Source organism: Poecilia latipinna, unplaced genomic scaffold (assembly GCF_001443285.1).
Source record: "Poecilia latipinna isolate Pla-1442-1.1 unplaced genomic scaffold, P_latipinna-1.0 Scaffold1556, whole genome shotgun sequence".
Classification (NCBI taxonomy): domain Eukaryota; kingdom Metazoa; phylum Chordata; class Actinopteri; order Cyprinodontiformes; family Poeciliidae; genus Poecilia; species Poecilia latipinna.
This window is the reverse complement of record NW_015114172.1, coordinates 58,881-80,219: the sequence shown is the minus strand read 5'-3', so window position 1 is coordinate 80,219 and position 21,339 is coordinate 58,881. Positions and strand designations below refer to the sequence as shown.

General features: G+C 40.2%; 1 protein-coding gene across 3 annotated transcripts in view; it reads right to left on the bottom strand.

Annotated features, from left to right (window-relative positions):
* Window positions 1-21,339, bottom strand: part of znf536 (zinc finger protein 536) — a 114,054-nt gene that overhangs the window by 71,597 nt on the left and 21,118 nt on the right. For 2 of the 3 annotated variants that reach the window (XM_015058627.1, XM_015058629.1), the window contains exon 2: window positions 2,244-4,525. In XM_015058627.1, the coding sequence (XP_014914113.1) occupies window positions 2,244-4,524 (2,281 nt within the window). In that variant the 5' untranslated portion in view covers window position 4,525. Of the gene's footprint in view, window positions 1-2,243; window positions 4,526-7,019; window positions 7,026-21,339 lie in introns of those variants that run through there. The other variant, XM_015058628.1, reaches the window with a different exon arrangement.

Genomic DNA, 21,339 nt, shown 5'->3' with positions numbered 1-21,339 from the left:
ACACACACACACACCTATATGTGTGTGCGTATGTGCGTCCGTGTGTGTTCCTGTGCCACTGCACCCACCCTACACCCATCTCTCTCTTTGTTTTCCCTCAGAGCTCTTAAATAAGTTCCATCTCAAAGACAAAAGTGCCAGAGTTCACCTTCGTTCACAGTTGACATGTTATTGTTGATTACTATAATTTAAGTTTAACTCAAAATTGCTGTGGGTAGGTGGTGAGACAGAGGCCATCTTGCACACATGCACTCACAGGCAGAAGCACCAAGTCAGAGAGAATCAAACAGCCGTTTTCTCTTTCTTTTCTCTTCAAGAGCTAAGTTATTAAGATAAAGACAATGGTACAGTGACCACATCCTGTTCACAGCACAGTGATATATATGTTCACACAGAGTACAACCCCCTTTAACTCATGCGCACACTAAACATAAATGTAGACGCCCATATGACACCTTTCTCCACACGTATTTTTCACACATTAAACTTTCTAATTTGAAGGTTACTGAGCTCCAAATGTGAAGCGAGTTTTAGAGGTTGTGAAGAACAACAAGCCCACTTTAGTTGTGTGCTTTTAAAGGAGAAAGAAGATTGAAAAATTGCAACAGCTTGCCAAAGATGCCAATCAACATCACTGAGTTGTACAAAACTCAACCACAGCCTCTCAGTTGAGGCACAGACTAACAGTGTAGGTGACTGGATTGAGTCTGACACAAATGAACTGTAGACAAACCACATATATGCATGACATATATGCTAAAGTAAACCTATTGTTTTGACTTGGTTATGTTCTTTTTAAATGACTTTTAATTCTCTTATTAAACTCTGAGCACAAACATAATACAAACCTTTAAGCTATAATACAACTTGGTTTACCGTATTTTACAGTTTTTTTTTTTGTTTTTTTTTAAGTTTTATGTGCTTGCTTGTGCTTCTAAATCAGTTGAAATGCCACAAGCTGCACCCATCAGAATTGAGGTGCTTAAGTCAAAATCAACAGAGACGGAGCTGTAGATGCTAAGATGGAAGGAGGAGGAGGATGGGGGTGGAGGGGGTTATACAGAGGGAAAAACTTCCAGCATTAAAATTCAGAAGATAATTACATCCGCAACACCCCCACCCTGTTGAGAAAGTGTTATGTTTAATAGTCTCTATAAAGAAAATAGGTTTTTATCTCACTCTCATTTTCATTAATTCCTAATTGGGGTGGGGGTTGTCTGTTATTATTTCTTAGATTAAAATAAACATAGCCTGTCCCATGTTCAAACCCATCACACTACACAGGCATGATAAGGACTTCATGCCTCTGTGAATAAATAAACAATTTTGTCTCCACTGGTGGAATTAAGTTCCTTATAGCCTTAAGCTAAGCCACTCTAAGTTATATTTATATATATTTATTTATTTTTCTCAAAGGATTCAAGAGTACATTCTTGCTTTTGCAAATGAAATTCAGTTTTTTTTGACCTGCTTTATATGTATATCTTTAATTAGTGTCTTGTTTAGCTTAAACCGGCTGATTATCGCATATCCGTGACCTAATTACTGCACAGGATTCTTAATGCCAGTATTGTGCCCTAAGGAGCAACCAAAAGTTACCTTTAAAAACTAGTGTAATCATTAGCAATGAGCTGCCCCTAATCCTACTAAACATACACTTATCTAGCCCCGGCCAGTCTGTGTTTGCTGGGTAGGGGAGGGGCTGGGTATTCTCCACCGAGTTTATTAAAGACATTTGTTAATCACTGTGGTTAAAACAAGTTTGTCCCTATGCTCCTAGTCTTTAGCCATGCTCCACAGGGATCTTAACGACTAACCTGCAAATGAGAATGCAGTTGTAAACGTGGTGTTTTCTTGGATCACTTTCTCTGGAGCCATTTAACGCTTAATGGAAACTGAGATGAAAATAGTTTAAAAATATTAACTGACTTTGTCCATACGCCTTCAATTGAAACTAGATATCTGTGGGTAAAAAACAATGTTTATATTGAGTAAATGAGTATAAAGTATCTCAAATCACTCTTCATTAAGATGATGTATGACAGTGGTTGGATCCATGTCCAGAAAACAAGCATTTAATTTTTGAGGAGTATCTGTTGCTTCTTTTTGAATGTATTTAAAAATGAACTCATCCATGGTTTTGTAAAACTACAGTTACTGTTTGTGCAATGGACAGCAAAATAATTATGGAACAAAATAAATAGGTGAAAAAAGTACTAGTTTCTTGGATTTTGCTCTATTACCTGAGGAAGGCGATGAAGGATGTGGACTGTCATCTTGAATGCTCCCCGTCTGGGACTGTCCGCCTCCGGCACCGCTCTCTTCGGTCACGTTGGATGAACCGGGAGTCGTGGAACGGCTGATGGACTGGGACTCAGGGTCACTGGCAGAGCCACGACGCTCATCTACACCTTGATGAAGAGCTTCATCAAGGCCTCTCCGGTCTTTGCCGTGTATTCGGGAGTGGACAATCATTTGATGGTAGGTTCTGAAGACGCGGCCACAGTCAGGGCACTCTGAAGGCTTCTCCTTCAGGGTGGAAAGATTGTAGTCAATGTTTGGAGCTCCTAAACCAGACAGGCCTCCAGGAGCTTCAGCACCACCATGGTGAGAGATAAGATCACGATGACTTTCAAAGCCTCTGCCATCCTCCTTCATGGGAATCATGGCTCCGCTGGAAGCCTTAGATCCCTGCATGCCCTCAGAGAGCTGCTTCTGCTTGGAGCTATCACTAGAAGCAATCATGGAATAGTCTTGTTTGTCCTTTGAGTAGGAAGCCAGGGCCACAGCACCACTTATCTCATCTTCCTGCCCTGGGGTTATATGTGGCTGGTGCTGCTGCTCCTTGGGCATGAAAGCCCTGTCCATGGCCATACCACGTGCCATGATCTGCCAGGCTTGATAGCTGTTGAGAGAATCCATTTCTGCCACTTTTGCAGCTGCTTGAAGGCGCTCCATGCAACTGGACTTGAGTGGCGGCACAAGATTGAGACAACCAAGGAGTGAGCGCTTTTCATTTTCACCAAGCCCATGTGCCATCCCCCCTGCCATTGGTCCCAGCAGTTTTCCTAACATTTCCTTTTCCTTCATGGCAATCCCTGCTTTAGCCAACATCTGGTGTTGCTCACTAAGGCCTTGTTTGTCTGGTGAAAGGAACCCTCCTTGAAGACATGAGATGTAACGGGAATAGAGATTGGCATGAGCTTCTTGAGCTAGATTGCTCATGCTATTAACAGCGGCCATGTCTTGCTCACTGGGCTGTGGTGGCTTGCTCTTAATGGCTAGCTTGTTTAGGTGAACCTTCATATGGTTCTTCAGAAACCAGGGTTCCTTAAAGCGACGGCCACAGATCTGACAGCAGTGCTCAAAGGAGTCCTTGTGCTTTCGCATGTGACCTTTAAGAAACCATGCTTGGCTGAATACCTGGCCACAGACATCACATCGAAATTCAGTGGCCATTTGCATGCCACCAGCTCCACTGGCACCCTGTCCTTGTGTGGTTTCAGCTGTGATGTGAGCTTTCTCCACATGACTTATCAGTTCTTCTTCATGGGAGGCAGCAAATTCACATAGAGTACATTTGTAGGGCTTGTGGAGAATACGGATGTGGCGGTCTAATTCTTCGCGCTTCTTGAATTTCCCTTTGCAGAATGTACAACGGTAACCGTTAGCTGGGTTCACGGACTGTTCATCCTGGTTCGTTGGCTTCGGTGAAGAAGATGGCTGAGAAACTGTGTCTGGAGTTGCGAGGCCAGAAAGTGGAGGTGGGCCACAGGCTGACGGCATTTGCTGCTGATGGGTGTTGGAGCTGCTGTTGAGGACAAGATGGGGTGTTTGAGCAGTCTGGAGAAGACTTCCACTTCCTCTCATCTGCTTATCTCTCAAGATGGCCCTCTCCTCAAGCTCATGAAGCAGCCTGTTTTCCTCTCGGACACGGCCACGGCCTTTACCCAGATTTCCAAGTTTATGAGTGCGAAGATGGATCTTTAAATTGCCCTTCTGAGCTGCTCTGTGGTCACAGTAGGGGCACTTGAATGGCTTCTCGCCTGTGTGTGTACGCATGTGGAGTGACAGGATGCTGTTAAAACGGAAACGTTTGCCACACAGCGGACAAGGATACTTTCTATTCTTCCGAGCATCATCTTCGATATCGTTCATCTGCGACATGATGCCCAAATTTTGGCCATTGAGAAATTGCTGAAGATCAACCCGACCATTTAGCCCACTTAGTGCACCTGCATCAATGTCTCGGTTGAGCTGATTGGCTAACAGGGCCATCTGACTGCTGATAGGTTGACTGGCCAGGGCTGCGTGGTGCGTCTTCTCATCCAGAGGTGTGACAGCCTTCTCCTCAGGAATCTGCTGTGGGCGGTGCAGGTCAGGAAAGGCGTGTCCTAGTTGGGCAGTGAGCTGGTGAAGCTTTTGACTGATGGGGTAGCGGCCATTTAAAACTGCACTACTGAGATGGGCATCGGTGTCAGGCACCGCTGATGATACACCAAGACATAAACTGGAGTCCTCCATCCTGTGGGACCAGACAGAAGAAAAGAAATTAGTTGTAATGATAATAAGAACAATAAATATATTACTGTATTATGCAAAATAGATTTCTGGTTATCCAACAACATGACCATGGGTCATGCCTAACTCAATGTATGGAACCCTAACCTTGCAAAAACCACCACTGTCAATGAAAGAGATATTCTCTTTACATTTATAGTTTTTTCAAACCGTAAAGCCACACTGGATGCAATATTTACTGTTACACACCTTTCAAAAATTCAGGAGTGTGTATTTAAGCTACTAGTGCCCATCCTATTAGAATCAGTTCAATTACCCACTAACCTTTCTGAAAAAGTCGAGTTAAATTGTTGGGAAGCTTCCTCCATGCAATAATTATGATATTTACAATAATACTTCAAACAAAAATGGTTGTTCAAAATGACCAAAGGATTTTTAGATTTTTATCCTAATTTCATTCAACCTTTCGTGGTGCAACTCTCCTAAGGATATATCAATGCTCCTGTGTCTGTCCTCGTTTTTCTTTTTTTTTTTTTGTTTTGTTTGTTTTTTTTACCACTGTTTGGTTTTTACATCTACCAGATTCTTCAGTTTTAAGACTAATAAAATAAAGTTCAATAGTAACTTCTTAATTGAAGATACATTTTTTTATCATAATGCACATTGACGACACTAGTTAAATTACACACCTACATTTAATAATACAAAAAAATACATCTTTAATAGATTTTTACTCCTTTTTCTTTCTCCAACTGCTGGAAACCATTTTACTTCCATGTGTAACATGAGTAGATAAATAATTAAAGAAAAACGAACAACAATGGTTAAATGCAGACCCATCTGTTCTCCAGATGGAGAGTTATAAGGAGCCTTTCCCACCATTCCTGGCTGCTTGCTTGGGTCAAACCCTGAGAAGCAATGACCATGGTTCTGCTTTAGTCAACAAAATATCCTATAATATCTCATTAAGCTGATTAGTATGCTGCCTGGTAACAGTAGTTGCATGATGATAATTTAAGCTAAGCCTTTTGTATTGCACTGAACTGCTTTTAGGTAGGCTTCAGGACAAAAAAGGAGGCAAGGAGCATCAATGGGACACACCGAAATCAAACATGTAGAGTTTGGCGCACATGTTAGCGAAACAAAGGCCAACTAAGTCTCTGCTTTTTTTTTTTGCTTTTTTTCCCCCCACTATGTACTTATGAAGCACCGTCGACTATACTTGCTTCATTTGTCATCTTTTTCACTCGAAAACATTCTCTCTTGTCCTCTCGTCCCTCCCCTCAGTGGGAGGTTAGCAGACATAAGCGTTGTCTGTTCTTGTAGTCACTGGGCTCTCCAGCCCACAAAATTGATGGTGGATTCTTATCTTGTGGACATGAATTAGACATTGTGACCAGTTTCTACTTGTGTGTAGAGGAATGTGACACGTGTGGGCTGCCCTTTGAATACTTCTTGTTTCTCCCCACAACTGTTAGGAAGCAGTTCCAATGAATTGGGTATGTTCTCTAAAAGCTGCTAAAGTTTTCAACGAATCATTTGTGCTTTTACTTCACTTAGAATAATGTAACAAACATATCAAGAATAACTCATATCCTGCATATAAATATATAGTGTCGATCATCAGCCATGCATATTTTGGAGAAGACCTTATTTGAGCGGGCCCTTCTTTCAAAAGCGGCTGCCTTTTGGAATCAAAATCTGAAAACTAGGTTGATGAGCTGTTGCTCATTTGGGGAGATAGCAGCTTGCCCTTTTCTTCAATTTGATTTCTGCCTTTATCTTTAACATATAACAAAGGCAGATAGACAATGGAATATTGTGAAATGAACTGACAAATCCAGTTTGTGTTTTTTTTTTCCTTTCTTTTTTTTAATAAACGTATCCTGGCTGACGAGCATATGCAAATGAGGCACATTTATATGCTTGCCTTGCTCCCGAGTCATTTTATATTTTTTCCCCTGATTAAAAAGGACATTTCTTATGTGACATCCCCCCTCTGCTCACATCAACACACACACACACACACACGCGCGCACACACACACTCACACACACACGCACACATCAGGGAATACGAGGGTGGTGTGCATGAATGCATAGACACATGGGTAAGACATGCACTCAACCCAACCTCTTTAACAACAGACAACAATTCAGTATGAGAATGCCCTCTAAAGACGCAGTGAGCAGGTCGCAACTCACCCACAACTCTTTTCTTTTCTGTTCTGACAATATCCTGAGTGCAGTTTTTATAAATCTCCTACAAAATACATAAGAGCTCAGAAGAAAAAAAGCTCGTACAATATTTCAAAAAGCTTCACATTTTTAAAGAATAAAGTTTGGTTTTTGCGTCCTTACCGGTCATATTAAATGAAAACTTGCCCCTCCTCGTCCCTAAAACGCCTCATTGTCTCTGATGCTCCTGTAGAGACTCTGCGTTTGAACAAACAGATGTACTTCTATAGTGGTATGGTATCTGTCTGCCGTTATTCTAACCTGAATACACCTTATCATTTCCTGGCATGTGAAGCAGTGCTGCCTCATTAAAACTATTGGCTCCTCTGATACCTCGAAAACCACAAAGACTTCCTTTAGCATTTTCTCACGACAGTTCCGTTGTTGTCTTTATAGTTTGCGGTTTAATATTCAGCAGAGCACCACGTGCACTCGTAAAAAAAAAGAAACCCAAACCCTCTGCACATTTCAACGCGCAAAAGAAAAAAAAAAGAGTGATTTCACTTAGTTTCTTTTTCAGTCCTCAGTGTAATTATGAGTGGTATCTTAAACACAATGGAAGTGTATTTCAGCCACCATGGATGTGCTCAGTTAATTTCTGTTATCATTAATGGCATGTATCCTAAATGCATATGGAATTTAGATTTTTTTTCCTTTTCTCTAATTGTAATAAATTATTGTAAATCCAAGACAGTTTGTGCATTTACAATGTGTAGGAACTGTGACCTACAGTTGTGGTCGGAAGTTTATAAACACTCATCATGGGCATGATTATCATACTAATTTTAAGCTTTTGATGTTTCCGTAGACAAATGTTTGTACAACCAAAAACCCAGATGGTTTTTGACATCAAGAATTGAGTGTGCATGTTCGATTTTATTGTGAAGTTTCTCTTTCACTCCTGATACAAACAGGCTCAAATACAGTACATGCATACATAGACCGAAGATTCTCTTTGCCAGCCTAATATATATTTGCTTGACTGCACTTGTTGCTACTTTATTGATGTGATGACATAATTCCAGTTATGATCCTCAGGAGCCACCCAGAACTCACCAAGCCTTAAAGACTTCTGGAAACTGGAAACTAATAGAACACCAGCATCACTGATGTTTTAGATTTCAGTTTACTGAGAGTGTGAACCCAGGAAAAAGGGCCCCGCTTCAAAATCAACACCTTCAAGATGAAGTGAAATTTGCAGTTGCCCACAAACCGAATGCCTCCTGCAGAAAGTTTTATGATGAGGCAAAGGATGAGCTGCTTGTCCTCAATGACAAGAAGTAAATTAGAAGGAGTGAAGATGAGATTTTCAAACCTAAGAGCACTGCGAAGCACAAGCAAAGCACACTGGTAGCTTCATGCTACAGGACTGAGAACTACTGTACCTCCAGTTTTTCTACCTCACCTCATTCCAACATCTATGCTGGTGCTTCATCATGTCCCCAAACACTGGAACCCAAAAACTGGTTTGGAGATGAAGGAAGCGGGCAAACATTATCCTTCTAAGCAGGTCCTGCCCTAAAGACAGTCGTAAATTTGTGAAATGCACCTAAACCCTGTGTCTGAGATAGACACAGGGTTTCCATCTCAGACAATTAGAATTAGACTGATCAATTATGCAGCCTAAATCTGGTTAAAGACCAAGAAAAGATGTGCTCTAAGTGCAGTTTGCTCAGGAAGTTTTGGTTAGAGATGAGTAAATATAAAGCTGAAGCTGTATGTATAGTTCAGAGCCTATGTGGATTTTGAAAATGATCAAATTCAAACTTGTGCACCTTGTTTATGTTTTCAGAAAAAGATAGCTGCATAATCATTTCACCCAAGAATTATAATAACTGAAATAAAAGACTCAAATCTCCAAACAGATCTGACACCAACTTCCATGATGATTGTAAGATGAATTTGGATCGCAGCCGTCTTATAGATTCATTTTGGACTAAACGCATTTCCAAACCTGCTTTTCAAATGAGTAGCAAGTTTGGTCATAAAACCTTTGTCTGACATTTAAGACAAAGATGAGTGAGGGTGGGGATCAGACGGGATCGAAAAGCCATTAGTCGGACTTTACTTTATTTTGGCATGTATCGACAGGACTCCCGTCAGCTTACCACAATGCAATACCTCATTACTTCCTCATGAACTAATTCATTGCTTTAAACAAATCAGTCATTATTCACAATATCCTGAATTCAATCATTTTTGCACCAAATCATTAATGACACAAGGGAGTTGGAGCGACAGCATTCTGATGTGCAGGGGGACAATGTGGGGATTTACCATATGTTACATGTGCTGAGATTAGAATGCTAAATATTTAGTGATTAGACAAACATCAGGGATATTCAGATTCATTAAAAAAGAATGTGTTTTCAAAGCATAAACAGAACTTCCTCATCGTTTCAAATATCAATTACATCTCAGCAAAAGATGGTTTAGTTAGAGTTGGCTCTTTGTTAGGCAGAACACACCAGATATGAGCTTCTTCCCCGGCTTGTGTTTTGTTCTATTGCAGGTGGTCTTTGCAAGACGTCTAATTATTCCAATAAAAAAAGCTGCCTTGTTTTCCTTCCTCTCTCTCACACTTTGACTTCACTGCATTATTACTTTCTGTAATGAGGTGAAAACACTCTGCTCTGAACTGCACTTGGAAACAGTCACACAACACCACATTCAATCTAAACTCCATCCTGTGCCCTGAGCCACTTGATCAAAACCAATAACATAGCATTTCAACAAGATGGGATGTTTAAGAACTGGACTGTGTTCTTTTCAAGTGGAAAAAAAGTGAACCCAAAGACAAGGCCAAGTCCAGAAATGAGACAGTACACACATATGGGGGAAGGTCTGTTCTCTCTTAACAGACCTTATTAAAGCAAACATGAGAAAATATTAATATAAAAATATGAGGACTGCACAGCAAATTAAAAAACATGCATTTGTGCTAAGTTTGTTGAATATTGTGATAACATTTTCATTGTTTTATTAACCAAACTTTTCCTTCAAATGTTTTTTCTTTTCTATTTTTTTTCTGTCCCTAACATTGTGCTTGTTGCTACGGTTTCTAAAAATATATATTTTATAAAGCCACATAAGAGCAGAAACCAACAGGTAAGGATGTCAGCTGGAGAAAAACATCACAGACACATGGAGTCAGTTCTGAGTATTGATCAGATAATTTATTATTTATCGTGATAAATTTCTCATCATAAAAATTTTATTTATCGTTGCCACAATAAATTCTTATTAATGATTCTTAAAACCCCTAAAACTGTCCATAATGTTGAGGCTGGAAGTTTTACCATTTTCTCAGCTTTTTGTTCAATGAGAGTATCAATAAAAATAAACTCAAAAATATCATTAAGTGCAGTAAATTTGAGCAGCTTAGTCGTGTAAACCACTTTATTTTAAAATGGTGTCTTAAAGAAGTGGATTACAAATGGAATTTTTCTACATGCAGTTACACCTTAATGTTACCTAAACAAACACAATAAATAGTTTTTATTGTCACTTTTATCTTTACCACAAAGTACCACAAAATACTGTGATAAAACTTTCAGTCCATATCGCCCACCTCTACATGCCGTTATCAGAAAAGTCAGCCTCCTTCTGGCCAAAAGTTTTTTTTCTAACTCAAAAAAATTAATAAACATTAACAAATCCGAAATCCAGAGTGAAAAAAAAGGCATTTTGGGAAAAATTGGCAGAATAAAAAACATATATTACCAATTAATTAAAAATTTATTTTTAAAAAAGCAACAAAAAACAAAAAGCAGAAAGCATAGTATTCTCAACCATTCAAGACCTGAATAATACAAATGTATTGTGTGGAAAAGTTTGGAGAAGACGTTTTAATCCTGGAGTATGAACTCCAAACAGCACAAATTTGCAGAGAATGAAAAACTATTTCCATTGTAGCTTCAGCTGCCTTTTATACACAAGAAGTAAAAATCTAACCTTGCAGTCAGCAATGTCACTTGAAAACCTGACATACCACAAACAAAGAATCCTCAACAACTACAAAGCCGACACAAAAGTGGATGGAAGTGGATACGTGAACACCATATCATCTTGAACGCGGAAACACTATCAGAAGGGTTTTTGACGAGAGCGCAGGCTCAATAGATCTGTGACGAGTCTGAATGAACAGGAGCCTCTGCTTCTCCGTCTTTCCCCTGAACAATGTATCATTGAGGGATGCTTAAGAGGTCCTGTCAACAGGTAGTTCAACTTTCAGTTCATCCCCACTGATCAGTTGGAGCCCTCCTGACAGCGAGAAAAGAAAGACACCGGGAGGGAGCGAAAAAGGCAAAAAGAAAAATGTTGTGGATCTTTTTATCCGTCCGTCGCTCTGACAGCCTCGCAGGAGATGCCAAGGGAGGAAGATCAATGCGGGACAAGCGGATTCCCACAGTTCATTGTTCCGGGCCAGCCAAATCATCTTCCCAAGACAGACGGGAGCTCAAAGCTTCCCTTTATGATAACCATTTTGGTTATTATTCCCACTATGATGATGATGACCTGCAGATGTCTCTGTCTCTGTCTGTGACTGAGTGTGTGTGTGTGTGTGTGTGTGTGTGTGTGTGTGTGTGTGCGTGTGTGTGTGTGTGTGTGTGTGTGTGTGTGTGTGTGGAAGGTTTGTGTGGATGTATATCTGTGAACACCTCTCCCCTCCTGAGTGCGCTACAATAGAGGTCAGAGAGGCAGACCCCTGCAGGGGAGAACAAAGCCCAGCAACGAGTTAAGGATTAACACTGTCAAACATTTGTTAAGCAGACTGCCTCAGTTTAGAGAAGTTATGGCAGGAATCCTCACGGGTAGAACAGTGGAACAGTGGATCCCATGGTTCCCTCACAACAACAACAACAAAGTCCGGGTTCAAATCCTGCCGAGACTTTTCTTTGGGAAGTTTGCAGGTTTATTGGTTCTACTCTGGTTTCCTCAAACAGTCCAGAAAACAGTCAACAGCTTTATTCAAGCTGTTGACTTGAACACGGCAGTTTTCCGGTTGACTGGAATTAGTGAATTGACTCCGTACTAAGCACTGACAAGACACACTCTTTGGTGTGGATGTTGTAGCTGAAGAAGGAAGCACAGCAAAGTAACGAGCTATTTAAAAGCAAAGTGTATTTCCTACACGTGGTTGTTCCTAGATGTGGTTATTCAGGCTGTGAGAGAGAGAGCAAAATGTGTAGAAGACAACAGAAAGCCTAAATGCAGCATAGCAAGGTAGTGCTATACTGCAGCAAAAATTAACAGCTTTTTGGTCAATTCAGAATTAAGGAAACAAGCACAATCTCTATCATAAGCACAGACTACTGTTTTTGTAATGCTAATGAAACTAGTTGTGAATATAAGAAACTAAGGAATATTATAAAAAGTCAACACATTGTCACACACAGCCACTGCTGATGAACATTGATATTAAACAGGGTTAGAAGATACATGAGGGGTCTATCTAGGAGTCTTTTTACAAGTTTCTGTTTGTCAGCTTTTAAAACTAAAACAGAACCCCAACACACAGCAACATGTACAACTCCTTTTGGGTCAGTGTGAGACTGAAGAGACTGCTGGAGAGCTGAGTGCAGTTCCACCTTCTTTTCAGGTGACAGTATTGAAAAAGAGACAAATAGAAAGAGAAAAAACAGTTGAATGTCAATCTGGCCTAAATAACAGAATACCAGAAATAATTGCTGTTTTCTTCTACTCGGTACTGGGCAATTTCTGGTGGAGTTTTGCATAATGACTCCAGTTGAGGAGGAGTGGGGGTGGCTTTGGAGGTAATAATGGTGGGTATGTGGCAGCGGTAGAGGTGGTGGTAAGGGGAGGGGTTGTTGTGACAGGTGCTGAAATCCAGCTAAGGAGGAAGGGGAGACAAAGGTTCAGTTTACAAGAGGAGACTTTAATTGTTACACAGCTAATTAAGAGAAGAAGGATCTTTTTTTGCACTCACGACTATTTACCGCGAGCTGTGTGCGCGCGTGTGCTGAGAGGTAAATTGTGCCTTTAAACCAAGCCAGTCTATAGCAAAGCCTCACACTGTGTGTGTGTGTGTGTATGTGTGTGAGTTGTGTGTGTTTTAGCAGACAGGATAGGTGCTGCCTCCACATGCAACATATCTTTTCACAGCTCCACTGCTGTTGGGAGTTTGGGACTTTCTCTTTCGTTTTTCAACTAAAACAAAAGTCTATGGGTAATTAGCTGCATTCATTACAGGAAGTGAGTCAGGTAATTATTTTACATCGTGCTGCCGATAATTGAATGATTCTTCAATGTCTTGAGGTCTGTTTGAAACTGTCCCCACTCAGCCCCCCCTTTTCTCTGTTTTTTTTTTTTTTTTTTTTTTTTCAGGATGTTAAGAGAGAGGCTGATGCAGGTATTGCTACCATATGCTCTTGAATAAAAAAAGCTCTTCTGTCCAAGCAAATGGGATTTTTAAATATTGAAACTCTGGATGTCTTTTTAATACGCCCGTGTTAAATCTGTCTTTATTCTGTCACTTTGATAAACTCCCCCTTTGTAACTCACTCCTCTCTCATTTTTCTTCTTCATCGTCCTTTTTTTTTTCTTGGTCCTCTGAGGAGTTTGAGGAGAATGTCAGCTGTCTAAGAAGTTTAACTATGCCGTCTTTTTTTTTCTTTTACTTTAAGAAGCACGTTTCCTGTTTAAGAAAACAAACAAATCTTATCAAAGCTATCAGGAAGCGGAGACTTGAGTGGAAATGCTTGTGCCTCCTCGCATATGTTACAGTATCTGATAGTTGCCTTATAAGTGGTTTAGTTCTCATGCACTTCTGGTGTGAACGAGAGAGAAACAAGGTCCACACTCGCCGCTTTTTCTACTTTCACTTTAAAGTTGGAGATGAACAGTGATCTAATGCAGCACTTAATATAAAAGGAAAGCGAGCGAGAGAAAAGAATTTCTACTTTAAGGCCAGGGTGTATTTATTACAGACTAATTGTAGCAGAGGAAGTGCTTTAGAGGGGTGTGCTCTTGGGAGAGGGTGGAGGACCTCAGAGACATAAGAGAGCATGTTTGCCTATCAGACTTTATCAGAAAACAAAGTGGTGACTGCTCTTAAGATTAGAGATGGGGTTTCGTGGAAAACAGAGGGATGAAATGCTTCATAGAGGGAAATAAAAGCAATGAAAGGTTGATGGAGAACGGGGGTGGGGTTAATGTGCACAAGGATGAAAGATGCCAGGGAAGCACCATTTACGTCAATGCCAGTGACTCAAGGAAAAGCAACCATGATTAAAGCAAGCCATTGGGTGAAACCTAAATGTCTTTTTTTGTTTTTTTGGACGGATGTATGAGTAGCTTCTGAGTGACCCCTACCAATGAGCTCAACAGCACATTTACTCTGACTTAAGTACTACATTTTTCAGTAACACTTTATTTGAAGGGGGTTGAATAAGACTGTCATGACACTTTCATAAACATGGCATAACACCTGTCATGAACATGAATAAGCCTTCATGAATATTTATGACTGTTGTCATAAAGTGTCATTCGGTAAATTATGACACTTTTAATACAAAGTTGACATTATTCAAAATGTCTTTGTTATGACAACTTGACATTAACCAAGAAACCATTACTGTTTAAACTTTACCTTTAATAACATAAAGATACCTAATTTTTAAAGTGCAATCAGTAATACTTTTATAACAAATTTATATCACTAATGATTTCTTGGTTAATGTCAAGTTGTCACCGGTGTCCTTGTGACAGTTAAGTCAAGTCAGGTCAAGTCAAAGTTTATATAGCCTTCGTTTCCATTGAGGAACATTTTGCAATTATCCTTGACTATGAACTAAACATCAGCTAATGAAAAGAATACAAACAAAAGGAAAAGCTCTCAATTAGAAAAATGTGTATAAACAGAAAATAGCAATGGATTACTAAATTATATTTCAAACAGTCACAAACATGGGGCAGATGGATGGACGGACGGAAAGAACTTAAAAACAAAATCAGATATGGACTGGAAGTCTGGAAATCAAATAGTTTTCCACAATCAGTTTTTATTTATTTTTTTTACACTCTACCAGAATCACATCTTTACACTAATGGAATGATGCCATTTTTCAAAATTGTTAAGTGACGATCCTGGGATACGGCTGTCTAACCGGGTCCTCTGATCTGTCCACACCGGAGCCGATCCTGGGAGCTCCCAGTCCGAGCCAGCAGTGTGTTTTGTTCACTCCCCTCTGCCCTGTCTGACCTTCAGCACTGCCAGCGACTTATCTTTCACAACAAAGCCTATGATACACACCCTCATTAAAAAGACACACATTTCTGAGTGCTCTGCTTAGAGGCAGGGTTCATCAAGGCAGTGAATGTCTGCGATGGAAAAATAAGCTCTCTACTGAGCAAAAAATCATTTTGTTTCATTCAGATTTGCTGAAAAAGCATTTTAAGAAACTATTGAGCTACACCATCCCTCACACACACACACGCACACACACACTTAATATGTCCTTCTGTCTTCACAGGGAACTTACATTGACTTCCATTGACTTTTCATTCATTACAATAGCCTAACCTTGACCCTTACCCAAAAACCACACTACTTCTTATGGGGCCAAAACCCAGGCCCCATAAGAAGTTTGGGTTATCTGGAGTCAATAACTTCTATAATACCTTCAGTTTGGATTTGGAGAAGAAAATTGGGTCATACAGATGAACTAGTGCGCAGACAGAATGGGTTAAAAGATTTCTACCATTTACGGTCTCATAACATTTACATTCAAGAAACTTTTCCTAGCAAAATCTCTGATTATTTACAACAAAGTATGAATTGTGAAACTCTAATTCATTGAAACTGCACATTTCTGTAGTGTGGAACTAAATAACTACTAAGCAGTATTTGTAGAAAACTCCACAGGGAACATCCCCTGTTAGGATCTACACCCAGTACTGTATTATTTTTTTCTAAAAAGTCATCAGCTGGAATGGACAGCCATTTTTTTTTTCTTTATCCAAAAATATGTTGTCACTGCTCATGATCTCTGCTCCTTTGTTGCCTTGGTGGTTGCCAGGGGTTAAATGTATTGCAGTTTTCTTATTTCTGGTGGAAATATCTGACTGTTGACTTCAGCCAGTCAGCAGGAGCCAGATGCTAACTGTCCTTATCGTCGCTTGAAGTCAACCTAAAGAGGTTGCAGGAATTTAAGGTAATCCATAAATACATCTCCTCAGACCAGAACATAACTGCAGTCTCTGGTTCTGAACTTCTCCTGGGGTGCTGCATGTGGGCAAGGGTGGGGCTGTTGGCTGGTGTGTGTATGGGGCGTGGGGAAAGCGGGGGTAGGAGGGGTATGATGTGCATACCCTCACCTTCCATCTCCCATCATCGCACCCTCCTCCATCCCCCCACCCCTCCTCTCTCAGCCCCACCATGCTCCCTCCATTCCACTCCATATTTTCTCCCCCTGCATCTGATTAAGTTAACAATGTGGTGTTATTTGCATGCTGATTTTTCAGACCCCTCCACCCCACCTACTCTCTCTCTCCTTTTCTCTCTCTCCCTCTCTCTCTCTCAATTCTCTGACAAACAAGAGAGGCAAGATCAGAGTAATGTGATAGCACAGCAGCCAGCCAACGCAATCTGCCTCAAAGACCAGGTGTTCGCAATCCACCTCCCTCTTAATTCCTGCCTCCATCATTTCTCTTGTTTTTATTCCTGTTGTTCTTCTCTTTTATTCCCTACCCCAGTTCTTCCCCTTCGTCTCCTCTCATCTTTCCCTGGTGTGTTTATAAGGTTGTATTATAATCAAATCTAGAGGAAGGGAGGCCTGTCTTTTTTTATTAATTATAGGCCACAGCTGATGTGAATGTATTCCAAAAGCATCTTCAAAATAGGTCGGCGGTACAGTTTGCTATTCTTATCACATTTAAATGTCAACATGGTGCAAAGCCTTACAAATTAGTTCAGGCAGGCTTCAACCCCCATTTAACATTTAAAGCGCCATTCTGCAGGGCTCAAAGAGCAATTTAAATCAGTTTACACACATGCACATATGTACAGATATAGTGCTTTGTCTTTCAAACTTCCTGTTTCAACCCAGACATTAAACTGCCAACCTTTGCCTGAGAAATTTCAGCCCACCGTCTAGTTGGGGAGAAAGGCAAAAAAAAACAAAAAAAAAACAGAGACATATAAAGCAACAGAAACAATGCATTAGCTTTTATGAATAATAAATTTGCTTATTGTTCCGCACAGAAAAGATGCTGGTTTGCAGCATGCCTGCATAAATGAGCTGTACTGATGAATCTGTCAGAATGTTCAAGACTTTTGCTTGAATTGCAGTCTATTGATGACAAACAGTGAGAATCTGAAACACTTTTGCTCACATGGGGCATCAGCTAACCCCGTTAGAACAGCTAAACACAATGGAGGTGTTGCACTGTTGTTCTACATGTTGGTGGCTGGGCATACCAAACACAGTTTACTGATCTTACCGGCACACTTAGAGTAATGTGCACAAGGATCTATTGATATAAATATAATAAACAAATAGAAATCACGTACAACCCACACTAGGACAGTTTTCATTGGTTTCCTCTACAAATGGAAGTTAATTACCATTCTTTCAGAAGTAAACTGACATGTCTGTGGATTAAAAGATTCATCTTTGAGCCATGACAAAAAGGCAGGACAATGCCAAAGTTGGAAGGTCAAGAACCATGAATTGAATAGGCATTTTAAAAAGTACCCATACTTTTATGCACAGAACATTTGAAGCAGTTCAATGGACTGCCATGACTATCATAAGCAACCTTATTACAGGAGCAAAACAGCAATTTTTAAAAGTTGTTTTTTTGATCAGGTGTAAGTAAAGTAAAGGGGTAATGTCATCCTGCATTGCCTTAGGTGAGGTATTCAAACCTGCTACTGTTTGTCCTTAACATGTTGAGCATTCAACAGTAATGTCTCAATCCTTTAATATTTACTTCAGCATACAAAAAGCTGTGGTAAGCTACTTTAATTTGTACTGGAAATGGATAAAAGGTGTAGATTTGGAGTGCTGGGGAGTAACACCCTTAAAAAATGTTTGGAACATTTTTAAGGATATTAGGAACTCATGCTTCAAATCTACAAGTACAGTTATAATTATCAAGTCTAAACAGTAATCATGTCCAAAGATATGTTCTGAATTACAGCATATGACAGCATAAGCTTAACAGCAGTTGAGTGACATACTTAGTGTTTTGTTTTTTTTTCTTCCAGCATTCAGTTGTCTGCAGTCAATGTCACGAAGCTAAGGTAAAGATGAACAGATTGTTATAAACCCTTAATAGCTCAAAGTCTGTGAACATCACTGGCTGCAGTCTAGGTGAGGAGTTCAAACCTGCTGCTGTTTGATAGTAGCTAACATACTATCATGCTCATCAAGAAAAATCAAGATTTTGGGCTTTTTAAGACCCAGGTCCTGGTTGAGTACCCTAGGTCGGGTCTTGACTCTACAACATGAGTCCAGTGTGTGTTTTAAATCTGAAGCTTTTGCAACTTGAGTGCAATTACTGTAAAGTATGAAACTCGGGTCCCTGTCTTGCATAGAATGTAACATTTTATAGCAACACCAGTATTGGAAACAAAAACACCAACACCAACTGTTGGCTATATTCCAGAAGTTGATAGGGCTCACAGGTTTTGTTTGTATGAAGACAATTGCTGTATAAAAGGCATTCACTGTATCTTTATATGGTGATCTTCCCTTACCATTTAGACTGAGTGTCAGATGCTGCAACTATTTGGAAAATTATCTCTCAACTTGTGGGCAGTCCTTGACCTTAGCTGGGCACTGATTTACCTCCACGCAAAGCATATGAGAGTAGCTCCTGGGGCTAGGGTCCACAGCCGCTAGCAAATAGCTAAAATGCGCAAATACTTGAAACCCCCGCTAAAATGATCCAAGCTGCCTATTTTAATAGTTTAAGCTCAAGCTCCATGTAACATAAATGATACTGATCCACAAACAGTTGCAGGTCCACCATAAACGTGTATTGGCATCCCTACCACCATGAATGAACGTGAGAATCCCAGTCTCAAAAACGGGATGTGACATCAGCTTTTAGCCTGGAAACAAAAATAAAGAAATGGGTGATATGAGCCTTGGTTTGCATCAGTGATACTATTTATCCTACTGGTTTCAACTGGGGTAGGAATTTCTAAGAAGAACTGACTCAAGAAACAAAAGCTGGCAGACATAAATACAGATATAGATCTAGATAAGAACGAAGATAGGAGTCCCAAGAAATGGGCTATAAAAATGTAAGAAGACTAAACTGTAATCCAGAACACTAATACACTTTTTTATTGAGTTAAGTCCATATTAGTTATTTATTAGTCTATTGTTACACTATATATGACTTTATGAAGCCTAATGTGAGAACAAGAGCCAGTGTAGGGGTCACCGAGAGATTGAGTATCAGCTTACAATTGCCCTCTTACATCAGCATAAGTAACTGAATCCAAAGGGCTAACTGGCTTACAAGAGACCCAATCCCTCTGACGGGCTTTCATCTACCTCTGGGTCTGACTATGTCTCTTTCCCATCCAACCCAGATGCTCTATGGGTGTGTCTAATATGGACTTGCTGAAATGTCAAAGCATTATATATCCTTTTACGCGCAGAGTGGCCCCTAAGGGTTTAATTGACTATGCTGTAAAGTAAGTTCGGGAGCCACGAGAGAGTGTGATAAAGATGAATATGTTTCATTAGAGGGCAAACAGAGCCTGATGGCTGGCTGGGCTTGGCACTGAGAGCAAAGCAAGAGTTGGACGTGGATGAAAAACACATGTGAATGTAGAATTCAAAATAAAATTGACATGCTTTGTCATTCACTTCCTGGGTTATTACCTTCAGTGAGGTTAGTGTGTTACTGACTCACATTTACATGTGTACCACTCCAGTTTCTTTTTAGTTTCTCTTGTTTTGGCTTCTGTCTTTTTTTCTGAACCAAACAACAAAAACAGGCTGTACACACCTGCCGGTGACTTCAAAAACTCATCAAAAAGGAAACAAAAAAGAATAAGAGAGCAGAAGCAGAGTGAAGGGAAGGAGCCCCACTACCATCCTGCGGCCTCCGTTTACCAATTATACTGAGTACCTGCTGACAGGAGGGTTGTCACAGTGGCTGCTTAGCCACCCAACTTCCCTCATCTTCTCCCCTTCAACATCCCATCAGCTTCCATCTAATTCCTTACAGTTTATCGCATGTGAGGAAAGAGGAAGCTCATCACGTCTCCAGGCAAACGGAGGAGACAAAAGAAAAGGTGGATGAGCAGGGAGACAGTTTGGCGTTTGGCCTCCAGACTCCAGCTTTGATTCGGGGAAGACAAGGAGAGGAGCTTGTTTCTTCTCTTGTGCAAGAGCAGTTCAATATTAGTTTGGATGTTTGAAGCAAAGTAGTGAAATTGTATCAGATTTATCTTAAAGCAAAGTGATATGATGTAAATACAGTAACCTTGGACATCCTGTTGTTTTTATAATTTAGGGAGACTGGTAGAAACTTGGCTTTTTTACTTTCTCATTTCACCATGTGCCTCCAACTGCCTCTTCTTCCTAAAACCGCAGAAAGGTGTAAAGAGCCCCCCCCACACACCACCCCACCCAAACAACCCCCTCTACTGCCTCCCCATTTGCCTCTGTCTTACCATCTCAGAAACTCAGCCAGCCAACGAACACGACAGAGACAAAACATAACCATAATAGCTCATTAAAAAGAATGGAGACGACTTAGCAAAACAAAGCAGCCTTCACGGGGCTGTCACCAAAACTCCTCTGGTGGTACGTCCAAACTGCAGCTGGTGACAGGGAGGCAAAAATGTCTTCCTCCCTGCTGAAAACTTGCGTCGGCTTGGAGTGTTTTGATGCGTCTCTATTTGTTCTGCTACAAACCTAATGTGTCTTTGAAGACTGACAGGCCACTGTGAGGCAGAGAACGGCATGTTCGTTCACCTTGTGTTTTCTCTCTACCAAATCAGACAGAAGGCACGGCTTCAGGTAGTGTATATCTGTAAAAATAGTTAGAATGTGATTTAAAATGGCTATTTTAGAAAAGGGATTATGGTAAACTGTACAGTTAAATACTTCATGTTCAGTAGAGGTCTGAAATATTTGGAAAAGAGAAATACATCCAGCCTTTCACTATTTAATCAATAGTAGGCTCACTATTGTAATCTGAGATGCAGGTTTAACATACATGGAAAAAATCTGTTGGCAAAATATCCTCAAGATTTATAAGATTTTCCAAAAATACAAATGAGTGGTTTTCATTTCAATGATTGACGTATTTTTAAAAATAGAAAGTTCCTTGCGTTAAGCATAAAGTGTCAAATGCCTAAATTATAACTGTGGAAAACACTGCAAGTTTGTTGGACTGTGCCATGTAGGCTTATCTGGACAGTGATTGGCTGGCCTACCTGTCAATCATGGTCAACGACAACCCATTACAGCCTTAATGTTCTAAAACTTTCTAGTGTGGCGGAATGTTTTTTTTTTTTTTTTTTTTTTTTTTTTTTTGAACTTTTTCCTAACACAACCATACGCGACTTTCTTTTTAAAAAAGAAAA